General features: G+C 51.9%; 1 protein-coding gene across 1 annotated transcript in view; it reads right to left on the minus strand.

Annotated features, from left to right (window-relative positions):
• Positions 1-24,058, minus strand: part of UBR4 (ubiquitin protein ligase E3 component n-recognin 4) — a gene marked incomplete at its 3' end in the record, with an annotated part of 101,209 nt that overhangs the window by 43,281 nt on the left and 33,870 nt on the right. Inside the window, exons 25-49 of the mRNA XM_015831542.1 lie at positions 22,603-22,832; positions 21,765-21,889; positions 19,859-19,956; positions 19,354-19,511; positions 18,439-18,648; positions 18,216-18,317; positions 17,719-17,819; positions 17,260-17,458; positions 16,393-16,581; positions 16,091-16,154; positions 15,339-15,530; positions 13,008-13,078; positions 12,732-12,879; positions 12,403-12,627; positions 11,533-11,703; positions 10,250-10,432; positions 9,330-9,488; positions 8,923-9,075; positions 8,064-8,291; positions 6,219-6,376; positions 5,451-5,625; positions 4,967-5,168; positions 3,868-4,031; positions 3,531-3,747; positions 1,619-1,835 (exon numbers count right to left, since the gene is read on the minus strand). Of these exons, the coding sequence (XP_015687028.1) occupies positions 1,619-1,835; positions 3,531-3,747; positions 3,868-4,031; positions 4,967-5,168; positions 5,451-5,625; positions 6,219-6,376; positions 8,064-8,291; positions 8,923-9,075; positions 9,330-9,488; positions 10,250-10,432; positions 11,533-11,703; positions 12,403-12,627; positions 12,732-12,879; positions 13,008-13,078; positions 15,339-15,530; positions 16,091-16,154; positions 16,393-16,581; positions 17,260-17,458; positions 17,719-17,819; positions 18,216-18,317; positions 18,439-18,648; positions 19,354-19,511; positions 19,859-19,956; positions 21,765-21,889; positions 22,603-22,832 (4,139 nt within the window). The remainder of the gene's footprint in view (positions 1-1,618; positions 1,836-3,530; positions 3,748-3,867; positions 4,032-4,966; positions 5,169-5,450; positions 5,626-6,218; positions 6,377-8,063; positions 8,292-8,922; positions 9,076-9,329; positions 9,489-10,249; positions 10,433-11,532; positions 11,704-12,402; positions 12,628-12,731; positions 12,880-13,007; positions 13,079-15,338; positions 15,531-16,090; positions 16,155-16,392; positions 16,582-17,259; positions 17,459-17,718; positions 17,820-18,215; positions 18,318-18,438; positions 18,649-19,353; positions 19,512-19,858; positions 19,957-21,764; positions 21,890-22,602; positions 22,833-24,058) is intronic.

The following is a 24,058-nucleotide window of genomic DNA, read 5'->3' on the forward strand; positions in this document are numbered from 1 at the left end:
CCACGGAGCAGAGAGTGCGTGGTTTTGTGTGCTGCCTGCATCCCACGGATGGGGCTTTGTTTGGCGGACCGGTTGCTGGCATGCCACGGCCTGGTACCGGTCCACAGACCTGCTCTAGGGGGAAGCTGAGCAGGGGGGCTGGAAGACACTGCCAATCCTAACAAACTTTGCTCAACATGCCAACTTCTTAGTCCCAGGAGGCTGCAGGAACCCTTAGAAGACTGAGCTTGGCTTGCTGAGAATTTGACTTCTTTTCCCGGTCTGTAATTATCCAGACTGTATGGATTTAACGTTATGGGGCTCATCTGGCTGAATTCTAAGCAGTGGAGAATTCCGTGGGAGTAAAACTGGACCTCTTGATCTTTGCCAATGAGCTAGATTTCATGGCCCACGGTGCAAAACAGAGGTGGCTGCAGAATTTCAGCTAATAAACATTCAGTTCCCAAAGACAAAGTCCAGCCAGACCCTGACCTTGTCAAAGAGGTCTGGAGGGCGCCAGCTAAGGATGCTGCCCAGACTCACCTTGGAGGGGAGATGGGTGGCACAGAACTTAAATAAATAAATAAATGGGGGTGGGGCGGTGGGGGACAAGTGGCAGAGCCAGTCCTCAACCCCAGGCACAAGGCATTCAAGATCACATCTGACAGACAGATGCCAAGCCAGGTCCTCCGGGTGGCACTGGAATCCTGCAATGAATCTTGGAGAGAGAAAGACATCCAGGAAAATCAGCTTCCTGGGTCACGGTGAATTTTTGAGCCCTCAAGTGCCACACTAAGACGTTGCGCTTTGTGCGAATCTCCAGTGGCTGAGAGTTCCAAAGCTGGTGCTGCTCAGTGCAGCCTCTTGAAAGGGCAGGAGGTGGATCCAGAAAGATGCTTCCCAGAAACATTGGAAAAAAAATGAATGTTTTCAAGGAAAGATGATCTCAGGGATGAAGTAAATATGAAATATTTACACGTGCAGAACAGAAAACCCACTGGGGATAAAGTTGGGGTCTCCACTCCAGCTCCACACGCCCCCTTTTCGGATTTTCTTCTTGAATCGCCCCCTTCCTTTCCTTCTCTCCTCCTGCCCTTTCCATTAAACACAAAAGCAAAATCCAAGCGAGCAAAGTTCCTCCTGCGCCGTAGCCCACCTCTTCCTGACTGAGATTTCTTTGCCTCAAAACTGCCCTGGAGGAAAAAAACTGAGCCTTCTCAGGAGGGAATGAATAGGGGAGGCTTAAAAAGCAAACAGAGAACTTAAAGGGGAGGGAGGGAGGGGGGGCACAGGAGCTACAAACAGCAGGTGGATGGTGTATCCTGGACAGAGAGCAGGCTGGGCATAGACTGTCTGCCCCCACGTCTCCAAAACACACGTGCAAAGACAGACAAGAAGTTGCTTAAAGCAGGGGTGTCTAATCTTCTCAACTTTGAGACTTGCCGACTTCAACTCCCAGAATTCCCCAGGCAGTTGAAGTCCACAAAGTCTTAAAAGTTGACAAGGTTGGACCCCCTTGCGCGAAAAAAAAACACGCCCTGCGCGGTGGATATGCTAGAATTGATGTCCAATCTGGCCAGGAAGCAGCTTCACAAGAGAGGAGCAGCATTTACAAAACAAACGTTCGGCCATGATTTACCTCTCCAGGACGGTGCCGCCCACGGCTGCAGGGGCCGCCGACTCCGTGTCCCCGTTCCCGTTCCCCTGGTTCAGATTTGGGGGGCAGACGCTGCTCACGGATGCCGCCGGGAAGTCCTCCGGGGGTTCGTCCGGCCAGCCAAACTGCTCCTTGGTCTTGCCGTAGATTTTGACGGCGTCCAGCATGGTGACTCCGGCCGGGTCCACAGAGGCCCCAACTGCAGTTGGGAAAAGAAGGGAGGCCGGGTCAATCTGCCACTGAGCACTCTCCATCCACACCCCCAGCCTGTGGGCCTTCTGGCATCTTTTCCAACTGCTGCTGTGGTTTATTAACCAAGATTATTGCTCGGCATCTATTGTGAGTCCGTGCCAGCCACTGGACCCGGCAGCTGAGTCCGGGGAATCAGAGGGGCCTGGAGAGCCATCAGAGTCGGAGGAAGACTCTGATGACCTCCAGGATTTACAATCTGATGAAGAGCCTGGCCCCTCCACTCGTGCTCAGGCTGAGACTCAGCTATGCAGGGAAGCTGAGTCAGACTCTGAGGACTCACAGCTGGAAGACATTATAGACGCTCGCAAACGCAGACAGGCAACAAGAGCAGGACAGAGGGAGGCAACGGGGCGACTCCAAGAGAGGAGGAGAAGGCATTGAGAAGCCACGCCTGGGGGCTGCATAATGAAAAGGGAAAGTGTGGGCAGTGCTGGTTGTTGAAGGCAACCCTTTGCAAAGGACTCAAGTTTCATGGAATCAGATTCTGTTTGCCTTGCCTGTGAACAATTCTCCGTTTGAATTGTGTTCTGTTTGCCTTGGGACAATTATTCGTTTGCATCCTGTTTTGTTTGCCTTTGCTTTTGGGACATTTTGCAGGTCTGTACCTAATTAATAAAAGGGTTTTGTTTTTCCTTGTGAGTTAACAAGGACTCACGTAGGCTGGGACAGAACAGCATCCTGATGCTCCACCAACAAGCCACCCTTCAACAAACTATAGCCAGCTGCGATGGGAAACCCCCTGCCAGCTCCAGAGACTTTCTTTGTGGCTGTCAAGTCTGCCATCTTCGGCTCTGGTGCCTCGCTGGCATCCTGGCATTAAAGGCTGGGGGGAAGGAGAACAAATGGGCAATAAAGCTGTATGGGGATGTGATGGGAAATAGGGAGGGGGATGACAGCTTGACGGAGAACAGGGAAAGATGGAACCGGTTTGTGCCAGCGCTCAAGGCCGCTCAGCCTGAGACTGAATTGTGCCCCAAACCTCTCAGCGTTCCCAAAAGAGCTAAAAGGTTCTTCACTGACTGAAGACAGACTGGTCCTGGGTGGAGGGCTGGGATGGGGGGAACAATATGTGACCTTTTCAGGCGGGAAATCTAGTTCTAGCCTGACTTTCCTGCAGCCAGCAGCCTTTAGCGAAAGATCCTATCGCCGTGGTAGCGAACCTATGACACGGGTGCCAGAGGCAGCACTCAGAGCCCTCTCTGTGGGCGCGTGCGCCGTTGCCCCAGTCCTGGGCCTTCAGCTGGGTTTTATAAAACCTTTTCGCTTTAGGCCTCAGCCGCCATGTGCAAAAAAAAAAAAAAGGTTCAGTCAATCAGTCAATTTCAACTTCTCGCGGGGAAAAAAAAGATCTCGCAAAGATGGAATTGATTGAACTTTTTAGTCCCATCCAGTCTGCTGTTACCATCGCAGCCACGCCCACCCAATGGGCCACGCCCACCCAATGGGCCACACCCATCCGGCACCCAACAATGCATAAGTGGGTTTTGGGTTGCAGTTTGGGCACTCGGTCTCTAAAAGGTTCGCCATCACTGTCCTATCGCTTCATCCAAATGGTGCTGAGTGTCTTTCTTTCCTAAGGGACCGGGACTGGGGCGGGTCTGACATTGGCACCCACAAAGGTGACACCAATCAGGGCTCTTACTGAAAATGGTCAGCTTCTTGTCGGCCTGCAGCGCTTCCTCGCGGGTAAAGGGGAAATCGAACCACCGGGGACGGCTGAGGTTGAGCTGCAAGGTGCGTCCGAAGACTTCCAGGTAGGAAGGGGCTCTCTCGATGGCTTGGGTCCCGATCTGGACCCTCATGCCGGTCATCACCATGGTGCTGTTGTTGTTGGTCACCTCGAGGGTGAAGCCGCCGGGCTACCAAGAAAGGACAGGCGCTGCTTTCAAGAGGCAGGAAGGGCCGGGGGCTTCAGCCTCTCCTCCCACCAGCGGCCAGGGGGGCTTCCTTGCCAGCGCTGAACCCCTGCCGGGTCCTACCTTGGTGTTGGCCACGTACATGCCGGTGGAGTTGAGACGGTGCTTGATCTGCTGGGCGTTGTAGACCTGCAGGAGGTCGTTTCCCCCAAACTCCACGTCTGTCAGCTGCTGGTTGTGCTCAAAGAAGTCAATGGGGAAGTTCACCTGGGTGGAGGTGCGCGTGGCTGGAGGGGAAGGGAGGCGACAGAACCGGATGTGAGGCAGAGAGGGGAGCCAGGGGACCATCCGTGGCTGCTCCGGGAAGTCTCTCCTGAAATTCAGCCTCCCCTCCTCGCAGGTCAAAACAATTGTTGTAAACAATCCTGGTTTGCAACATAACCCAGAGGCCTGTCTTTCTCCTGCTCCCTCCTTCCTCGTTACTCTCGCTGCCTTCCCTGTCCTCAGTTTGGGACTGAGAGCAAAAGGGCAGGCCGAAACATAAACCATGAAAACAATGTGAGATTCGATGTAAATAGGGGTGATGAGAGAATTCTCGTACAAGGGAGCGAAGCCATGTGATGGAGGAGAAGGGAGGGAGGGAGGGAGGGGAGAGGAGGAAGGAGAGGGCCGAAAGGGAGGAGGAAGAGAGGAGGAGGAAGAGGGTGGGAGGAAGAGGAAGGAAGAAGAGGGAGGAAGGGAGGGAGGGAAGGAAGGAGGAAAGAAAGAAGAGGGGAAAGAGGAGGGAAAGGTAGGGAGGGAGGAAAGAGAGATGAGGAAGAAGGAGACAAGAGAAGGCAGGGGAAAAGGAAGAGAAGGGAGGGAAGAGGAAAAGGGGGAGGGAGGAGAGAGAAGGAGGAAGAGGAGGAGGATTAAGGGGAGGAAGGAGAGAGGAAGAAAAGGGAGGGATAGAGGAACAAGAGGAAAAGGGAGGGAGGAAGAGAAGGAAAAGGAGAGGGAGGGGGAAAGTGAGGAGGAGGAGGAAAGAAAAGGGAGGGAGGAAGGAAAGAGAGATGAGGAGGAGGAAGAGAGAGAGAGACAAGAGGAGGAAGAGGAAGAGCAGGAGGATAAAGGAAGGATAGAGGGAGAGGAGGAAGGAAAGGGAGGGAGAGAGGAAGGAGAGAGGAGGAGAAGCAACTGCCCGCCCGACGTCCAGAGCCCACCTGACCTGGCGGCGACTTACGCAGGGCGGCCGCTTTGCGCTTCCGCACGGGCTTCATGATGCTGACCACGCTGCTGGGCTGCAGGGCGGGCTGGAGCCAGTGGGAGGTGTTCTCCACGTTGGCCATGTAGATGCGCAGGCTGCCGTCCTCGCACAGCAGGATCATGGTGGTCCGCTGCTGCTCGTTGCAGGCCGTGTGCCGGATGGCCACCATGTCTTGGATCTGGCACAGGAAGGGCACACTTCCAGGGTGAGGCCTCGGGGGGGGGGGGGCGGCCTCAGAGGCTCAGCAGGGGTTCTGCCTCCCACCCCCAGGGAAACCTGAATAGAATCCCCCACCCCCTTGGCTCAGGGAGCGGGATGTTCCTTTGCCAATGCCGATTCGGCAAGTGTCCGGCTCTGCGGTTCTCAGACTGCTTTAGGACCCTCCCATCCCCTGCCCCATCGCTCACCTCCGGGCTTCCAGGGAAGCCCCCTCCCCAAAGGCCGGCCTTGCCGGACTCACCTTGGCTTTAGCCGGCAAGGTCTTAATCTCCTGGATGAGGAAGGTGTCCGGCTTCACCATCATGACCAGAGGGATGCCGGTCGTCTGTTGCACGCAGCACACCAGCCCCGGGTGGTTCATGACCTCGGACCACTGGCAGAGGGCCGGGGAGGTCTTGCTGCCTCCCCCGTTGGAGCTGGAAGAAAGGGGGGCCTGGGGGGTTAACCTGGGGGAGCTACCAGCCATTTGCTCCCCGCTGAAAAAGAACGCAGTCAGTCCTCCACTTGCGACGGTTTGTTCAGAGTTAAACGGCATTGGAAAAAAAGTTACTCTGGACCATTTTTTTTTCAGTTTTAACCTTTGCAGCATCCCTGATGGTCACCTTCGGACGCTTGGCAACTGGTTCACAGTTATGACGCAGTTCCGTGGATCCAGGATCCCCTTTTTTGCGACTTTCTGACAACGGGGAAGCCGGGTTCACTAAAGAACTGGGTGACTAGCTGATCAAACTGCGGCGATTCGCTTAACGACGGAGGCGAGAAAGGTCGTAGAAAGGGGATAAAAGTCCCTTAACAAGTGTCTCCCTTAACAAGTGAAAATTGGGGGGCCCAATTGTGCTCGTAGGTCGAGGACTGCCTGTACGAGACCTTCCCAAAGCTGGGGAAATTCAGAGGCAAGCCCCCCAACGTCCCCTTCCTCTCCAAATTCTCCCCGGCTTTTCGGCATCCACCCCGACCCGTGGAGGGGAGGGAGGGGGAGAGGGAGGGAGGGGGAGAGGGAAGGCCTCACCTCTTGATGTTGATGGGAAAGAGGTGCAGCACCTCCAAAGTAGCTCGGCTGATGGTGGCTGCGAAGGACTTCCCCTGGGAGTAGCTGAAGAAGAGCATCTGCAGGACGTGGGAGTAGTAGACGGACACGCCGCCCCCGGCCACCTGGCCATTGCTGTCCTGCCAGGGACACAAGGCAGAAGAGGGCACGTGTGGGCTTCCTCAGAAACCGCCTCTGACTCCAAAGGGGGTCTCAGCCAACTCGCCGCGGGACAAAAAAGTCACAATATATGAAAGAAGTTTATGTCTAGGCCCCTCACCTCCTGGATATGAACTGTTTCTACCTTCCAAACAACGCTGTAGGGCAGGGGTCTTCCAACTTGGCCCTTTGATGACTTGTGGACTTCAACTCCCAGAATTCCTCAGCCAGGCACGCGTGCCTGGCTGAGGAATTCTGGGAGTTGAAGTCCACAAGTCATCAAAGGGCCAAGTTGGAAGACCCCTGGGTTAGGGCATTGCACAGCAGAACTACTAGACACAAGGATATTTTTTCCCCCATGCCATCACTCTGCTGAACAACTAATTCCCCACAACACTGACAAACTATCTAGTAAGGCTGCATTACTCTTCTTCTTCCCATCTTTCCTGTTACCTCCTTATGACTATAACTTTGTAGTTGTATCTTACGATGTATATTGTTTTATCCTGTTCTGCTTTATGTTGATTGCTTTATTTAGTATCCTATGACTATTGCTAAGTGTTGAAGCTTATGGTTTATGATGAATGTATTTTTACAATGACTATGATTGTGATTTTTCCCTTGCTGCTTGTATGTACACTGAGAGCTTCTGCACCAGAGATAAATTCCTTGCGTGTCCAATCACACTTGGCCAATAGAGAATTCTAATTCTAAAAATTCTAATTCTAATTCTTATTCCATTGCATTCTACTCCATTCCATTCTCAATAAAGATTCTATTCTATTCTATTCTGCAATCTGTTCTATTCTATTCTATTTTATTATATTCTATTCTACAATCTATTCTATTCTATTCTAATTCCATTCCATTCTATAATCTGTCTATTCTAGTCTATTCTATTCATTATTTCTATTACTATTCTGTTCCATTATTTATTCCTTTCCTATTCTACTCTACTCTACTCTACTCCTATTCTATTCTATTCTATTTTATTCTATTCTACAATCTATTCTATTCTATTCCATTCCATTCTATAATGTCTATTCTATTCTATTCTATTCTATTCTATTCTATTCTATTCTATTCTATTCTATTCTATTCTACAATCTATTCTATTTTATTCTATTCTATTTTATTCTATTCTACAATCTATTCTATTCTATTCCATTCCATAATCTGTCTATTCTATTCCATTCCATTCCATTCCATTCCCTCTTCATTCTATTCCATTCCGTTGTGTTGTGTTGTGTTGTGTTGTGTTCTATTCCATTCCATTCCATTCTCCATCATCATGCTGAGAAAAGGCGTTCAGGTAAGACAACGCCCCATCCATTCCATTCCATTCCATTCCGTTCCGTTCTTTCCTATTCTATTCTGCTCTTTTCTGTTCTGTTCCATTCCTACTCTACTCTATTCTAAATGGTGGAATAGAATCATTAAAGGATGCGAAAGGAGGGTCAAAGTGAAATGTGAAGTAAAGTAAAATATTTTTTTAAAAATATTTTAAATAATGAAATAGGATTGTTGAATTGTCCCATGGAGAGCTTGGCCGTGGGCCGAGTGGTCCCTTTCCTTCAAGGAAGCCCCGTTTTTTAAAAAAAAATCTGGAGGGGGTTCTGGGGAGGGCCGTAGTCGCATGGAGGGAGGAGGCCGAACGCGGCTGGATACCTTCAGGTCCTCATGGGTGACTTCAAGGACGTTGGTGACGTAGAAGGGGCCGTGCTGGGCGCTGCTGGCCTCCTCCATGAGCTGCAGGTAGATGTAGCCGGCGGAGGACATGATGACCACGATGTTCTTGCTCTCTTCGTTGAAGAGGAAGGTGATGTCCCGGATTTTGGAGCTCGGCAGCAGGAAGTAGAAGGTGGGGCTTAAGGCGTCCAGCGAGAGGTCGTAGATCTGTGCAAGAGCAGGAGCACTTAAAGGCTTATATACCGCTTCACAGTGCTTTATAGCCCTCTCTAAGCGGTTTACAGAGTCAGCATATTTGCTCCCAAAAATCTGGGTCCTCATTTTACCGACCTCGGAAGGATGGAAGGCTGAGTCAACCTTGAGCTAGTCAGGATCGAACTGCTGGCAGTGGGCAGAGTTTGCCTGCAATGCTGCATTCTAACCACTGCGCCACCACAGCTCTTAATGCAACATCCGATCAGCAACAGCAATAGCACTTAGACTTATATAGCGCTTCACAGTGCTTTATAGCCCTCTCTAAGCGGTTTACAGAGTCAGCATATTTGCCCCCCTACAATCTGGGTGTCCTCATTTTACCGACCTCGGAAGGATGGAAGGCCAAGTCAACCTTGAGCTGGTAAGAATCAAACTGCCGAACTGCAGGCAGCTGGCAGTCAGCAGAATCAGCCTGCAGTACTGCATTCTAACCAGCAGGGCTCTTGTGGAAGGAAGGAAGGGGAGATTGGGAGGGAGGGAAGACCAGAGAGGCCACCCCAGCTGTCCACGAAAGAGGGTCCGGAGGAGATCGGAGCGGAGGGAGAGGGGCAGGAGGAGCTAGGCCAGCCTTCGCTGACCCTACCTTGACAAAGTCGGCGGTGACGATGGCCAGTTCCGTCTGGGATCCCGGAAGCCAGACCGCCTTGATGATGAAGTTGCCCGTGGCAAGCTGAGGGTGGAGCACTAGGTGATCCGAGACGGAGCCCGAACTGCTGAAGGTGAGGACGTGGCAGTCCTGGGAAGGGGTCAAGAGAGGGGAATTACAGGCTGATCATCTGGGGAGGTTCCCAGTCATCCCTCCTTGTCCCAAAGGTGCTTTTTTTTTTTACCCCACAAGGTTGTCAAGCGAATATGGCTTCCCCTTTGACTTTGCTTGTCGGAAGTTCGCAAAAGGGGAATTAACGCTACCCCGGGACACGGCAACTGTCCTAAATCCACTACTACTACTACTACTACTGTTGTTGTTCTTATTGTTGTTATTGTTATTACCTTCAGCCCGCAAACAGCCAGATAGTCCTCCTTGCAGGGGTTCCCCGTCAGGCTCAGCACCGTGAAGGGAACGGGCGCAGAGGCCAGGCGGGTTAGCGTCAGCTTCCGCTTGCTGGAATCGGCTTGTTTCAGCAGCGCAGAGAGCTGCAGCACGGTGATCTGCCAGGGCAACAAAGACACAGACATTGTGGCAGAGTTATTACTACAACCCAAGAGAGGGAGGGGGAGAGAAATTTAAATGAAATTCCCTCAATCCCGGAAGCCTACAGGGATCTCTGCCTGCCAGCTGCAAAGAACACGAAACAGCAGATTTGTGGAAATGGCGCTTGGCTCACTTCGATGGCTATCAAGGGAGCATTTTTTCCGTTGCCCTCCTGTGTTTTATGGACTTTATGGTGCTGGTTAATAGCCTGTCTTGGTTAGACCTGATCAGAAATGGGGAAGGTTGTCGAGAGCAGCTGCAGGCCCAGCTTTGTCGTTGTGTGTGTGGGGGGAGGGGAAGAGAGACGATCAGGGCGCCAGGGACCTCTCCCTCCACCTTCTACGCTGGAGATCAGCAGAGATTTTACAAATGTATAACATTTTGTTGGATTATAAAATAAAATACCCAAATGCAAAAACAAATAGTAGGACCCCGTGGGGAGGGAGAAGGGAAAAAGAAAAGAGAAGGCACTGTCTTCCAACTTCCTCTGTAGCAGTAGAATAAAGTGTGAACATCGAACCTCCACTTTTTATTTTTCTAAAGTAGTCTAAACAAGCCATTTCTATAACAATAAGTCAGTCTAATCAGTAAAACCTCAAATCAAAGTTTCATATTTTTTCCCCCCACCTCAAGCACCAACTCCAGAAGCGGTCTCCACGTGGAAGCAAAGAGATCCCCGGAGATTTCAGATTCTCCAGAGGTCCTCTTCCCAACTCACCTTGCCCTTCTCGTGACTGACCGCCAGGTGCTGGCGCCGCCCGTGAGGCGAGGACAGCACGCACATGGCCACCCGCCGCAGGACGTGGGCGCTGATCAGCTGCCGGATGGTCTGGCCTTGGTCCCCGCTGTAGTTCATCCGGACGTTCTCAAAGGCCCCTTCCTGGGAGCCCAGAGTCGGCACCTGGAGGGCAGAGCGGAGAAGGGGGCTGCCGTGACACAGCCTGGAATATTAACCTGGGATAATCTTAGGTGAGGATACTGTGTTTTCCCGAAAATAAGACCCTTTCTTTCTTTCTTTTTCTTTTTTTCCTTCCTTCTTTCCTTCCTTCCTTCCTTCCTTCCTTCTGCCTTTCTTTTCTTTCTCTTTCTCTCTTCCTTCCCTTCTTTCTCCTTTGTTTTCTTTTTCTCCCTTCCTTCCTTCCCTTTCTTTCTTTCTTTCTTTCTCTTCTTTCCTTTTGCCTTCTCCCTTCCTTCCTTCCTTCCTTCCTTCCTTCCTTCCTTCCTTCCGCCTTTTCTTTCTTTTTGTTCTTTCTCCTTTCCTTCCCTTTCTTTCTTTCTTTCTTTTTTCTTTCTTCCTTCCTTCCTTCCTTTAGCCTCCTCCCTTTCTTCCTTCCTTCCTTCCGCCTTTCTTTTCTTTCTTTCTCTTTCTCTATCTTCCTTCTCTTCCCTTCCCTTCCCTTCCCTTCCCTTCCTTTCTTTCTTTCTTTCTTTCTTTCTTTCTTTCTTTCTTTCTTTCTTTCTTTCTTTCTTTCTTTCTTTCTTTCTTTCTTTCTTTCTTTCTCTTTCTTTCTCCCTTCCTTCCTTCCTTCCTTCCTTCCCTCCAAAAGAGGCACCAGGTCTTATTTTCAGGGGAATATCTTTTCCACTCACCTCCAGCACCGACAACCCCGCCCAGCCGGCCCACTTCTTCTGCGGCTGAAGGAAATGCCTCTGCAGCTGAGAATGGCGCTCCGGCCTGCATTTTTTCTGGAAAGACCTCTGACGGCAAAATGCAGGCCGGGGGACGCCGCAGAAGAAGTGGGCCGGCGAGGAGAGGCAGGCTGCAACGGTAAGTGGGTGTGGGGCACATGGGGCAGCTCCACCACCCCCCTAGCTTGATTTTTAGGTGTGCACCTCGCCCCCAAACTAGGGCTTATTTTGGGGGTAGGGCTTACGTTTGGGTAAACGCGGCATTAACCTGGAATATTGACTTCTGAAAGCAGCCCCTGCTGGGATCTGAGTCCAGACGAAGGGGGCCAGACCCCCGCTCTCCCCCACCTGGGCACCCGCTGCCCTGCTCACCATCAGCTGGTCCGTCATTTCCACCGTCTTGTCCAAGGTGTGCAGCTGGTTCAGCGCCTGCTGGGCGCGGCTGCTGCTGCCCATGGCCGAGGCTTGCTGGAAGTTGGTCTGGATGGCCTCCATCAGGAAGTTGAGGAGGTCGAGCACCAAAGAGGCAAAGGAGAAGTTGGCCTTGGGGGAGGCCAGAACAGGTGGGTGTCAGAGCCCGTGTCTTAAAGGGCCTTTTTCCTTTCTTTCTCTCTCTCTCTCTCTCTCTCTTTCTTTCCCTCTAAACCCAAGTTGCACTCTCTTCTCTCCCTGGTTTCTGCCATACTCCTGACAGAGGGGGGGGAAGCGCTTGAGGTTTATTGCCTTGTTTCCTCTACCGCTACAATGCTCTTCCTGCAATTCCTCCTCTGTGAACTTTCTCTCCCCTGCTGTCAGCTAGCAGAGGGGGGAGGAGAAGGGAATGTACCTCCGGCAACTGTGTTATCTCCGCGTTCGCAAGGGAAAGTGCGAAGAAGAGCCGCCTAAACATCGCTGCAGCCCGGAAGACGGCCTGATGTTATCTCCTTTTCCTCACAACGAACTTAACACCTGGGGATTGGCCTGATTGAACTAACCGGATGAACTACAGGGCGGGGTTATGCTTGGGATACTTTGTACCTATCGATCTGGCGGGAAACCCTCAGACCCTGTCTAGTATGCCTGCTGTCAGCTTCTCCTAATAAAAGCTGCTTTCGGAAGAAACTGTTTCCATGAGTTCTACTTGCTTAGGCTGAGGTATTGAAGTGGGCCCTGACAGCGGGGCTAAGAAGACTTCCCCCACTAGGGAGAGGGCCCTGGCGCCGTTTCACACACACACACACACACACAAAGGAACACACAAACCTGGGCCTGCAGCTGCTCCCGACAACCTTCCACGTTTCTGCAGAGGCTGCTTTTCTTGGGCTTGTCTTCATCACCCGCTCGGCCGTCGCTGGTGGAGGACTTGGACTTGTCGGTGGGCGAGGTGCTGGAATGGCGGACGCTCTCCGAGACCCGAGTCTCGCTTTGGAAGGCCGACTCCTTCAGGGTGGAGCTCATGCCGCTGCTGGGGGTCCTCTTCACCAGGGCCTGGAGGGGGACAAACACCGTGCAGGACCTCAGTCAGGCTCACCCGTTCGTCCAGAGCATCTTCCCCGCACCCTTCTCCTCAAAATTTCGGCCCTAGGACCCACCAGGCAGCTGCCGTCCTCCTTGGCTCCGCAGTCGCAAAAGAAGGATCCGTATTTCGCGTACGAAATCTCGTGGTCCTTGTGGCAAACCTTGGCGCAGACGGTGCAGACGCCGACGCCGTCAACCATCTTACAGGTATGGCAGTGGTACCTGCCGGGGTAGGAACAGAGCAGGCCGGGGAGAGGAGAGGAGAGGAGGGAAATGAGAGACAAGCGCTTTGCAATAAAGCAGCCCAAAAGACGCCCCCATTTCGGTGAAGGCAGCAGGGGGAAGCTCACCAGTGCTGGTTCATGAATTCCTTCTGCGTGATGGTAAAGGTGCAGAGCTTGTTGCAGAGAGAGTCTTCGTCCTGCATTCGCACATTCGCAAGGGAACAAACAGCTTTTAGTTTAAGACGGGTCTTCAAACTTGGCCCTTTGATGACCGTGGACTTCAACTCCCAGAATTCCTCAGCCAGGCACGTGTGCCTGGCTGAGGAATTCTGGGAGTTGAAGTCCACGAGTCATCAAAGGGCCAAGTTTGAAGATCCCTGGTTTCAGAGGTGTGGTTGTGAAGCAGACAGTTTCCATAACAAAATGGACTTGTTGCTATGGGGAGGAAAGCTATGGCAAATCTAGACAGCATACTAAAAAGCAGAGACATCACCCTGCCAACAAAAGTGCGTATAGTCAAGACCGTGGTTTTCCCAGTTGCAATGTGTGGCTGTGAAAGTTGGACTGTAGGAAAGGCTGAGCGCCAAAGAATGGAGGCCTTTGAACTCTGGTGCTGGAAAAGACTCCTGCGAGTCCCCTGGACTGCAAGGCGATCAAACCGGTCAGTCCTAGAGGAGATCAACCCCGACTGCTCTCTAGAAGGCCAGATCCTGAAGTTGAAACTCAAGTCCTTTGGCCACCTAATGAGAAGGAAGGACTCACTGGAGAAGGGCCTAATGCTGGGAAAGATGGAGGGCAAGAGAAGAAGGGGACGACAGAGAATGAGGTGGCTGGATGGAGTCACTGAAGCAGCAGGCGTGAGCTTCAATGGACTCCAGAAGATGGAAGAGGACAGGAAGGCCTGGAGTAACGTTGTCCATGGGGTCGCGATGGGTCGGACACGACTTCGCTACTAACAACAACAAAAAGACGTTGGGGGCTTGCCTGGGAAAATGATTGTTTAATTGGTATGGGAACCTCACAGCTAGTTTTGCTTCGACATAACTACGCAGCGTATTCAATAAACCGCAAGGTTTTGGGAAACGGAATTAATCTGAAGTTTTATTTAGATTCTCGGGCTGGATGCTGACATTCGCCCAGGATCGCTTTGTCGAACACCTACTCACAACTGGTACGGTTAGAAGAGAGGAGTGTGCTTTCTTTAAAAATACCTCTCTTCCAGACAACTAAGACTATAAGCAGTGCCCTCAGATTCCTGGCCCATCTGGTCCAGCAGTCTGTTCTCCCCCGCAGTGACTTTTGGAGGCAGGCAGCCTGCCGTCAAGGCTAACAGCCACGATTGCTCACAACTTCCGTGCCAGGAAGAAAGAGGTGCTAAGAGCCTTTTCCCCTGTTCTGCTATTTAATTCCTCCTTTTTGAACCATAAAGGAACATACGCAGAGCCGTGGTGCAGCATCGCAGGCTAACTCGCTGCTCACTCCAAGAGTTCCATCCTGACTGGCTCAAGGTTGACTCAGCCTTCCATCCTTGCGAGGTCGGTAAAATTTGGACCCAGATTGTTGGGGGGCAAGAGGCTGACTCTGTAAACCGCTTAGAGAGGGCTATAAAAGCACTGTGAAGCGGCATATAAGTCTAAGGGCTATTGCTATTGTTCTTCCTTTCCTCCTTCCTTCCTTCCTTCCTTCCTTCCTTCCTTCCTTCCTTCCATCCATCCATCTATCCATCCATCCATCCATGGTATGCAATGGTTAAAATGCAGCATTGAAGGGTATCTCTGCCCACAGCCAGGAGTTCAATCCTGACCGGCTCAAGGTTGACTTGGCCTTCCATCCTCCTGAGGTCAGTAAAATTAGGACCCAGATTGTTTGGGGGGGGCAACAGGCTGACTCTCTGTAAACCGCTTAGAGAGGGCTGTAAAAACACTGTGAAGCGGTACATAAGTCTAAGTGCTATTGCTATTGTCCTTCCTTCCTTCCTTCCTTCCTTCCTTCCTTCCTTCCCTCCCTCCTTCCATCCATCCATCCATCCATCCATGGTATGCAATGGTTAAAATGCAGCATTGAAGGCTGACTCTGCCCATAGTCAGGAGTTTGATCCTGACAGGCTCAAGGTTGACTCAGCCTTAAACTGAGGACCCAGATTATTGGGGGGCAACAGAGTGACTGTCAACCGCTTAGAGAGGGCTGCAAAGCACTGTGAAGCGGTACATAAATCTAAGTGCTATCGCTACACACTTCCTGAGCCTTCTCAGCACGATTGATAGAATATGCTTGCTTGCGATTATTCTGTGGAGAGCAACCTTGCAGGAGAAACTCTCCCTTATCCAAATATTCAGCCAGAAGTGTCTGGAGGGAACGCCCAGAGCTCCCTGCCAGGGCCCCTCTGTGGCCCCAAGGCCAAAATATTGCACAAAAACGTTGCATGGCCCAGCGGGCTGGGTTCTCTGGCCCGCTTACCGAGTCTTCGGCCTGCGAGTCCTCCTCCTCCACCGCCAGTTCTTCCACCCAGTCGGAGTCCACCTCGATGGCCCGCTCTTCTCCGTCCACCGAGAGGTGGCTGGTGCCCTGGCTGTTGCTCTGGCCGAGGGCGTTGGTGACGTCGGCCAGGTAGGAGACGATGTGGCAGGTGCACTCCAGGATGCTCACGTGCTGCAAGGAAGAGGCTGGGAAGTGGCTTTGCCCGCCCTTCCTGACAAAGGCCAGAGAGACCGGGGAAGCAGACACACAGCGGAGCCCCGGATTTCTGCCACTAAGCAAGAAGGTTAAGTGAGCTTTGTCCCCGTTTTATGACCTTTTTTTTGTTTGGCCACGGTCATGAAGTGAACCACTTCAGTTGTTAAGCTAGTCAGAGGGCTTGTAAGCGAATCTGACTCTGCTCGATGGAACGTCGCAAAAGGGGGAATCACGTGACCCCTGGGGACTCTGCGGCCGTCACAAATGTGAGTCGGTTGCCAAGTGGCCGAATTTTGATCACCTGACGCTGCAACGTGAAAAATGGCCCTAAAGTCACTTTTTTTCCCCAGTGCTGTTGTAACTTCGGTCCCTAAACGAACGGTTGTAACTCAGGGACCACCTGTAAACGTGGCCTGAGGACAGGTTGAAAGTTAAGCCTGTCCTTTGCCTTGAGTCCTCTCCAAAAAGAAACTGGACTGGCGAAGATTACGTGCAAAAAGGGGGCTGCATTCTGAGCAGAGGGGGGGAGGGCTCACCTTTCCGTGCATGACGCTGGCGTTCATTTTCTCGATCACGTTCTTCTGCGACAAATATTTCTTGCTGAGAAAGGAGAAGGAAGAAGGAACTGAAGGGGAAACGAGGCTCCACCCCATAGCCAGAGCCTCAGGACCTGGAGAGGGAGCTTCCCACGCAGCTGCCCCTTCCGAGGAGGCCTCTGGCTGGAGACCCCCCCTCTCCCCCAGGCAGAGTTTCCAGCTAAAGAACAGGAAAAAGCCCCTTCTAGGCCAGCGGCCTCCCCTCACTCGAGCGGCATCAGCTGCCCTCCTGCCCCTCTTACCATCTCCCCAGCCAGTCTAGAGCTGCGCTGTGCAGCTGGAGGTGACCGGCCCCTTGTCCGGCCCCGGCCAGGGTCGCCATGACCACCATCAGCTCTGGAAAGCCGGTCCCGTCTCCGTTTGCCAGCATCTCTGTAGCCATGGGGATCAGGGTACTCAGGAGGACGGTGCAGGCTCCCTCGCCAACTTGACTGGAGTGGGGGGAAAGAAGGTAAGGCATCACACTGAGTGGCCACGGGGCGCATTTTCACAGTGGGATCCCAACTAACCAAGGATTGGCTCAAGGTCTCTGGAGATTCTCAAGTCACCCAGGTCGTGGTTGACCCAAAGGGGCTTTTTTTCAGGAGGCAACTGGACTTTCTTGTTTTTCCTTTGAAAAGGTTTCACTTCTCATCCAAGAAGCTTCTTCAGTTCTGACCAGATGGTGGGGAATGGAAGGATTTGAGTTCCTTGCAGACAGCCGGTCATTTGCATTCTTTTAGAGGGTTGTTGAGGCCACTTGGAGGTTTATCTGTGTCCTCGGGGTCACCTGAGTATGCAAATGGGTATGGAGCCTTTTTCCTTTCAGCAGTTCCAAGAAGGCTCCACACCCATTTGCCCCACTCAGGTGACCCTGAGGACACAGATAAACCTCCAAGTGGCCTCAACGACTCTCTAAAAGGACGCAAATGACCGGCTGTCTATCAGTCCTTCCATTTCCCCACCATCCGGTCAGAGCTGAAGAAGCTTCTTGGAGGAGAAGCGAAACATCTTCAAAGAAAAAACAAGAAAGTCCAGTGGCCTCGTGAAAAAAAGCATCTTTGGGACAAGAATTGGCCCTGCAGTCCCAGCCCCCTTGGAGCTCCGGGGGAGCCTGGGCCTGTTCACACCTGTTTTCCCGCACGATGTAGGTCGTCAGAAGCTGGAGTAGCTGCCGGTTCTCCTGCACCATCTCCAGCTGGTCAGACTCCTTGGGGGGGGAGGTGGTCATACGCGTCAGCCACGCCTGGAGGCGCACGGGCTCCACACACGCCAGCTGGGCCAAGGAGCCGCATAAGCGCAGAAGGCTGGGATTTGGGCTCTTCTCGGCTAAAGGGGGCAGAAAGAGGGGAAGAGTCAGCTGTGGCTCCTGAGGCTGGCAGGGCTCAGGGTCTCGAAGGACAAGATTCGGGAAATATCGGATTCAGTTTATTTAAAAAAAAACAAAAAAAACCACCCCCTGTATTTTGGGAGGGACAATATCCCTTCCTACATGGGTCCAAAGCTTTGCTGTACAAAGGGCAGTGCAAATCTGCTGTGGGGAATCTTTTATCTGCCAGGCAGAACTGGCAGAGCTGTCGAGCACTCACTTAGCTGGAAGAGCTTGGTGAAGAACTTCAGAACGCGGTTGCAGAACTTGGCCGAGAGGTTCTCGTTGGCCGTCGCCATCATGATCTGGACCAGCTCTCCACTGGTTGGGAGAAATATTGGGAGGCAAGCAAAACATGAGGAGGGGTTCTAGGCTTGCCATAGCCCCCTCCCCCAGCACTCATGAAGATGGAGTTCAAAGCCAGATTTCCCCACTCCTGGGTAGCCAGCCTGCGCTAGCACAATTTCCAAACTGCCCCCAAAGTGGGGTTAAACCCTTTTAAAAGATACACTGTGCCAGGGGTATCCAACCTTGACAACTTCAAGACCTGTGGACTTCAACTCCCAGAATTTCTCAATTCCTGGGGAATTCCGGGAATTGAAGTCCACGAGTCTTTAAAGCCGCCAAGTTTGGACACCCCTGCATTATACAAATATGGCAATTTAAAAAAAACCCAGTGCAGAAGAGCTGATAAAGCAGGAAGAACCAGTACTCCACCTCTCTGAAAAAAACTCCTCCATGGCTTTCCGGGCCTGGCTGCTCTCCAGCTGTTTCTCCAGATGTTGCAGGCATTCCTCCAAGATGGCTTCGTCGAGGCCACTAAGAGACAAGGGCAGAGTTTTGTTCTTGGGAAAAGTCCCTCAAAGCTGGGGGTGGGGGGAATGGGACGACTCGATCTGAGTTTCGGATCGTTTCAGGTAGGAAAGCAAGGTAGGCTCACCTGTTCGGGTCGGAGTGGTTGGCCAGAATGTTGTAGCAGCCCATGATCAGCTTCTCGTAGACCCGGGAGAGGAACTCGTCCGATTCTGCCGGGCCCAGGATCCTCTCCAGGGAATTGCTGCTCATCTCGGCCACGCTCTCCGTGCCGGTCTCCAGCAGGAGAGGCAGCAGCGTGCGGATCACCTGGGGCGGGTTCAGGTCATCGGACCAGCTGGAGACGAGGGAGAGGAGAGGGAAAATTCCCTGGGGGAAAAGCCTGGGCCACATCGCCACCAGTGGCACAGTGGTTAGAATGCAGCACTGCAGGCTACTTCTGCTGGCTGCCAGCAGTTCGATCCTGGTTCAAGGTTGACTCAGCCTTCCATCCTTCTGAGGTCGGTAAAATGAGGACCCAGATTGTTGGGAGCAATACTGACTGCTTAGTGAGGGTTGTAAAGCACTGTGAAGCAGTATATAAGTCTAAGGACTATTGCTATCTATCTATCTATCTATCTATCTATCTATCTATCTATCTATCTATCTATCTATCTATCTATCTATCTATCTATCATCTATCTATCTATCTATTTATCTTCCTTCCTTTCCTTCCCTTTCCTTCCCTTTCCTTCCCTTCCCTTCCCTCCCTCCCTCCCTCCCTCTCAATGGTTAGAATGCATTATTGCAGGCTGACTCTGCCCACAGCCAGCAGTTTCATCCTGACTGGTTCAAGGATGACTCAGCCTTCCATCCTTCTGAGGTCGGTAAAATGAGGATACAGATTGTTGGGGGGCAATATGCAGACTCTGTATAAATTGCTTAGAGAGGACTGGAAAGCACTGTGGACAGGTATATAAGGGCTATTGCTACCATGAGCAGCAGGCTAGCTGCAGGGACTGGGGTGGGTGGGGGTGGGGTTAAGGGACCGGCCAGGACTTACACCACAAGATCTCCGGTGAGCCTGACCAAGGAGAGCAGGGTGTGTTTCAAGGAGGCCGCCAAGGGAAGGCTCTGGCTGCAGAGGGTGCCCAGGTGTGCGGCCTGAACGGCGCTGATGTAGCTCTCGGCTGGAATCGTGTCGTTGGCAAAGGCGTTGCGCTGTAAAGGCACACGGGGTGTGTGTGTTAGGGTTCTGGTTAAGGTTTTTCAAGTCTTTAGAGAGTGCTGCTGCTGCCACCCAGCTGGAAAGAAGCTCAGAGACCGCTTAATCAAGATCTTTCCCAGCAGCCTCCCAGGGAGCAGAAGAGGAGAGAAAAAAAGAGGCCGACTCCCCACAGAAAAATATGTCTGAACTGCCGAATGACCACAAGGCAAAAAAGGAGAAACCGGCTCAACTGTCCGCAATGGACAGCCCAGAGGGAGGAAGGAGGAGGAAGAGACCAGGCCCCATGCAACGTCCTCCCGCACCCCTCAAACAAAAGAGGGCTTCCAAAAGGCAGACTCACCCAAGACCCAATGTTGGGGAACTCGTTGGTATGAATGCTGTTCCAGGATTCACACAGCGACTGGACCGCTGACGGCAAATTCGGGATCAGAACCGGCCCTGCACAGCGAGAAAACAGAGACCCTCCAGTCAGGAGGCTGGGAGAGCAGCGGAGCCCCCACCACCCCACCACCCCCCGCTGGCCAATTCAAGCCTTAATGGACCTTCAAGACAAAAAAGGGCCACCAGCAGCTAGGAGACCGAGGAGAGGTTTGACATGGCTCGCTCCTACCCCCGAGGAGCTGAAGATGCTCAGCACTACTCAACTGAGTACGACCGGGATCATCTACTCCGGAGACCCTCTGGGGAAACCCTCCTCTCCCCAAGGACTGAGCCCAAGGACATCTTCCTGGATTGCAGACCGGCAGCAAGACACCCACTCGGATCCAGCTTACCTGCTCAGCTGACAGGCTCTCCCCGAGGCAGTTAAAGCTGAGCTATGCTGCCACCTCCCAGTTACAGCTACTCCTCGACTTAAAATGACCACAACTGAGCCCCCTCCCACCCAAAGAATTCTGCCGCTAAGCAAGGCGGTTGTTAAGTGTCCCATTTTACGACCTGCCTTGCCGCTGTTTGTTAAGTGAATCCCTGCAGTTGATTTAAGTTAGCCACGCGGTTGTGAAGCAAATACGGGCTTCCCCCCACCTTGACTTTGCTTGTCGGAAGGCCGCAAAAGGGAATCGCCTGACCCCCGGGACGCCGCGACCATCGTAAGTCTGAGCCGGTTGCCAAGCTTCTGAATTTGGACCGCCTGACCCCGGGGAGGCCCAAACGGTCGTAAATGTGAAAACGGTCCTAAGTCACTTTTTTTTGGTGCCGTTGTAACTTCGAACGGTCACTAAACGAAGGGTTGTAAGGGCTACCTCAATACAGATACTATTTTTATATAATTGTTTCTCTGTGTCTCGAGGGCCACTGTGCTTATTCCGGCTTAGTTCTCTTGCGTGATCTCTTTTTGTTATAAGTGCATGGAACAGCACCACCAGCATGCAAGTGTACTGTGTCCCCCCCCCAAATAAGACCCAATTGGAAAACAAGCCCTAGCCTGATTTTTCAGGAAGCTGGTAATTTAAGCCCCCAAATAAGCCCCAGTTTTATTTTATTTTATTTTATTTATTTTTTGGATTTATATCAGCAGCCAGCCGGATGCATTTAGTACCATATTTCCCCAAATATAAAAACCTAGCATTATTTTTCAGGATGCTGGTAATAGAATCCCCAAAATAAGCTGGACGCATTTAGTGGCGTATTTCCCCAAATATAAGACCCTAGCGCAGTGATGGCGAACCTTTTAGAGACCGAGTGCCCAAACCGCAACCGAAAACCCACTTATGTATCGTCGGGTGATGGGTGGGTGTGGCCCATTGGGTGGGCGTGGCCCATTGGGTGGGCGTGGCTGCAGTGGTAACGGCAGACTGGGTGGGACTAAAAAGTTCAATCAATCAATTCCAACTTTGCAAAATCTTTTTTTTCCCGCGAGAAGTTGAAATTGATTGATTGAAAAGGTTTTATAAAACCCAGCTGAAGGCCTAGGACTGGGGCGACGGCACACGTGCCCAGAGAGGGCTCTGCGTGCCACCTGTGGCATGCGTGCCATAGGTTCGCCACGATGGTCCTAGCGTGATGTTTCAGAATGGTGGTAATATAAGCCCCAAAATAAGCCCCAGTTAAGATTACCAGCCAGAGGGATGCATTTAGTATCTCCCCAAATATAAGATCCAACTGGAAAATAAGCCCTAAGGCATGTTTTGCAGCAAAAATTAATATAAGATCCGTTCTTATTTTTGGGGAGACACGGTAATTAATAAAAAATAATAATAAAATAAAATTATTAAAGGCTGAGCAGCTGGAGCCAGAAGGGGGCCTACCCAGAGTATTGGACTTGCAGCGACTGGAGCCGATCGCCAGCACGGCCGCGTATCCTTGCAGCTTCTCCTCGGTGGGCTTGTTCTCAGTACAGCTGTCCTCGGAGAGGCTCTGCAGCAGGTAAGATCTGCGGCGAGAGAGAGAGAGAAACCCAGCTATGCCTCCAGCATACCTGCCGGGCAGAGGACGGCCCCACGGCCAGGGCAAAGGGAGGCCGGTGTCAGAACCCATTTATATTTCCTTTTTATCTACCTCCTCTGATCTAAAACCAAATCTCACCTTCCCCTGGGTTCTGCCATACTCCCAAGGGGGAGGGGGGATATGCCTGTGGGGTTATGGCTTTCGCTTCCTCTGTTCGCTACAATGTAACTTTTTGTTTATTTGCCTTTGTGTCTGCTGCCCATTACAATGTAACAAATTGCCTCCTGCACTATGCATCTCTCTGAACTTTCTTCTCCCTAACCGGGCAGCTAGGAAAGGGGGGGGGAGAAATACAAACATCCTGGCTTATTTCTCCGGTCTCAAAAGGAGGTGTGAAGAGCTGTGGAACATCGTGCTACAACCGGAGACAATGTTATCTCCCCTTTCCCACGATGGACTTAACACCTGGGGATTGGCCGGTCTGAACCGCCCAGATGAACTGTGGGGTGGGGTTAGGGTTAGGGACCCTTTAAAGTATCGATCTGTAAAGAAATCCCTCAGATCCTGTCTATTATGCCTGCTATCAAATACTCTTAATAAAAGTTCCTGTTGGAAGAAGTTGTTTCCAAGAGTTCTGCTTTCTTTAAGATGTGGGATTGAAGTGGGTCTTTACAGCCGGCCTCAGAGGGTCCCAGCTACCTGGTGAAGGTGGCGTAGGTGTCGATCAGCTGCAGGGCGGCCGGCAGCAGGTTCTTGGTGATCTCCGAGGACTTGTGCGGGTCAGTTTCGGCCGCCAGCTTGGAGAAGTGCTCATCCAGGGAGACCTGGACTTTGGAAATGGCCGCGTCCAGGGTGTAGATGGACTGCAAGCTGGGGATCTCGTTTAGCTGAAGGATGGTGGTGCAGTCGATGCCGCAGAAGGAGGAGATCTTGGAAAGGGAGGAGAGGATCGCTTAAGGTCTCTGGAGATTCTCTGTCCTCCGGGTCAAGGTTGTCCCAAAGGTGCTTTTTTTTTTCCCACGAGGCATCTGGACTTTTTTGTTTTTCCTTTGAAGACATTTTGCTTCTCACCCAAGATGCTTCTCCAGCTGTGACCGGATGGTGGGGAATGGAAGGATTTATATTCCTTGCAGACAGCTGGTCATTTGCATCCTTTTAGAGAGTCATTGAGGCCACTTGGAGGATTATCTGTGTCCTCAGGGTCACCTGAGTGGGGCAAATGGGTGCGGAGCCTTCTTGGAACTGCTGAAAGGGCTGTGTTGTAGACTGGAGACAGAGGATGTCGCATCCCACCATCTACAACACAGACCTTTCAACTGTTCCAGGAAGGCTCCACTCAGGTGACCCTGAGGACACAGGTAAACCTCCAAGTGGCCTCAACGACTCTCTAAAAGGATGCAAATGACCAGCTGTCTGCAAGGAATATCAATCCTTCCATTCCCCACCATCCAGTCAGAGCTGAAGAAGCTTCCTGGGTGAGAAGTGAAACGTCTTCAAAGAAAAACAAGTAAGTCCAGTTGCCTTGTGGGAAAAAAGCACCTTTGGGACAAGAGAATCGCTTACAGAATTGTTCCCCTTCTGGCCGAGATCGGATTTGATCCCCCGCTCTGCTCCAACACAACAGGGATTCTCGAACTGGGCAACTTGAAGACGGGTGGACTTCAACTCCCAGAATCGCCTGGATTCTCCTTCTGGATGAGCATTCTTGGAGGATCAGGATGTTCTGGGTAGCCTGCTCAAAAGAGCGCTGGGCCAACAGGCCTGGTAGATGCGTTGGCTAAATAAGTGCCCAGCACTGAAGATAACCTTGCCCTCTTCCAGGGTGGAGGAGGCAAAGCATCAGTTTGGCAACTTTGGCTCTTGGCGCGATGGCCAAACGTCTAAACCAGTGTTTCTCAACCTCAGCAACTTTACAATGTGTGGCTGGCTGGGGGATTCTGGGAGTTGAAGTCCACCCATTTTCAAGCTGCCAAGGTTGGGAAGGACTGTTTCTAAGCGATACCGTTCCCTCAGCTATCCTGTGACTTCTTAAAGCAGGGGTCTTCCAACTTGGCCCTTTTATGACTTGTGGACTTCAACTCCCAGAATTCCTCAGCCAGCGTGCCTATAGAGATGTCCGTTCAACTTCTATGGCTGTCCTTCTCAGTCAATAACT

Source organism: Protobothrops mucrosquamatus, unplaced genomic scaffold (assembly GCF_001527695.2).
Source record: "Protobothrops mucrosquamatus isolate PMUCROS unplaced genomic scaffold, P.Mucros_1.0 scaffold_259, whole genome shotgun sequence".
Classification (NCBI taxonomy): domain Eukaryota; kingdom Metazoa; phylum Chordata; class Lepidosauria; order Squamata; family Viperidae; genus Protobothrops; species Protobothrops mucrosquamatus.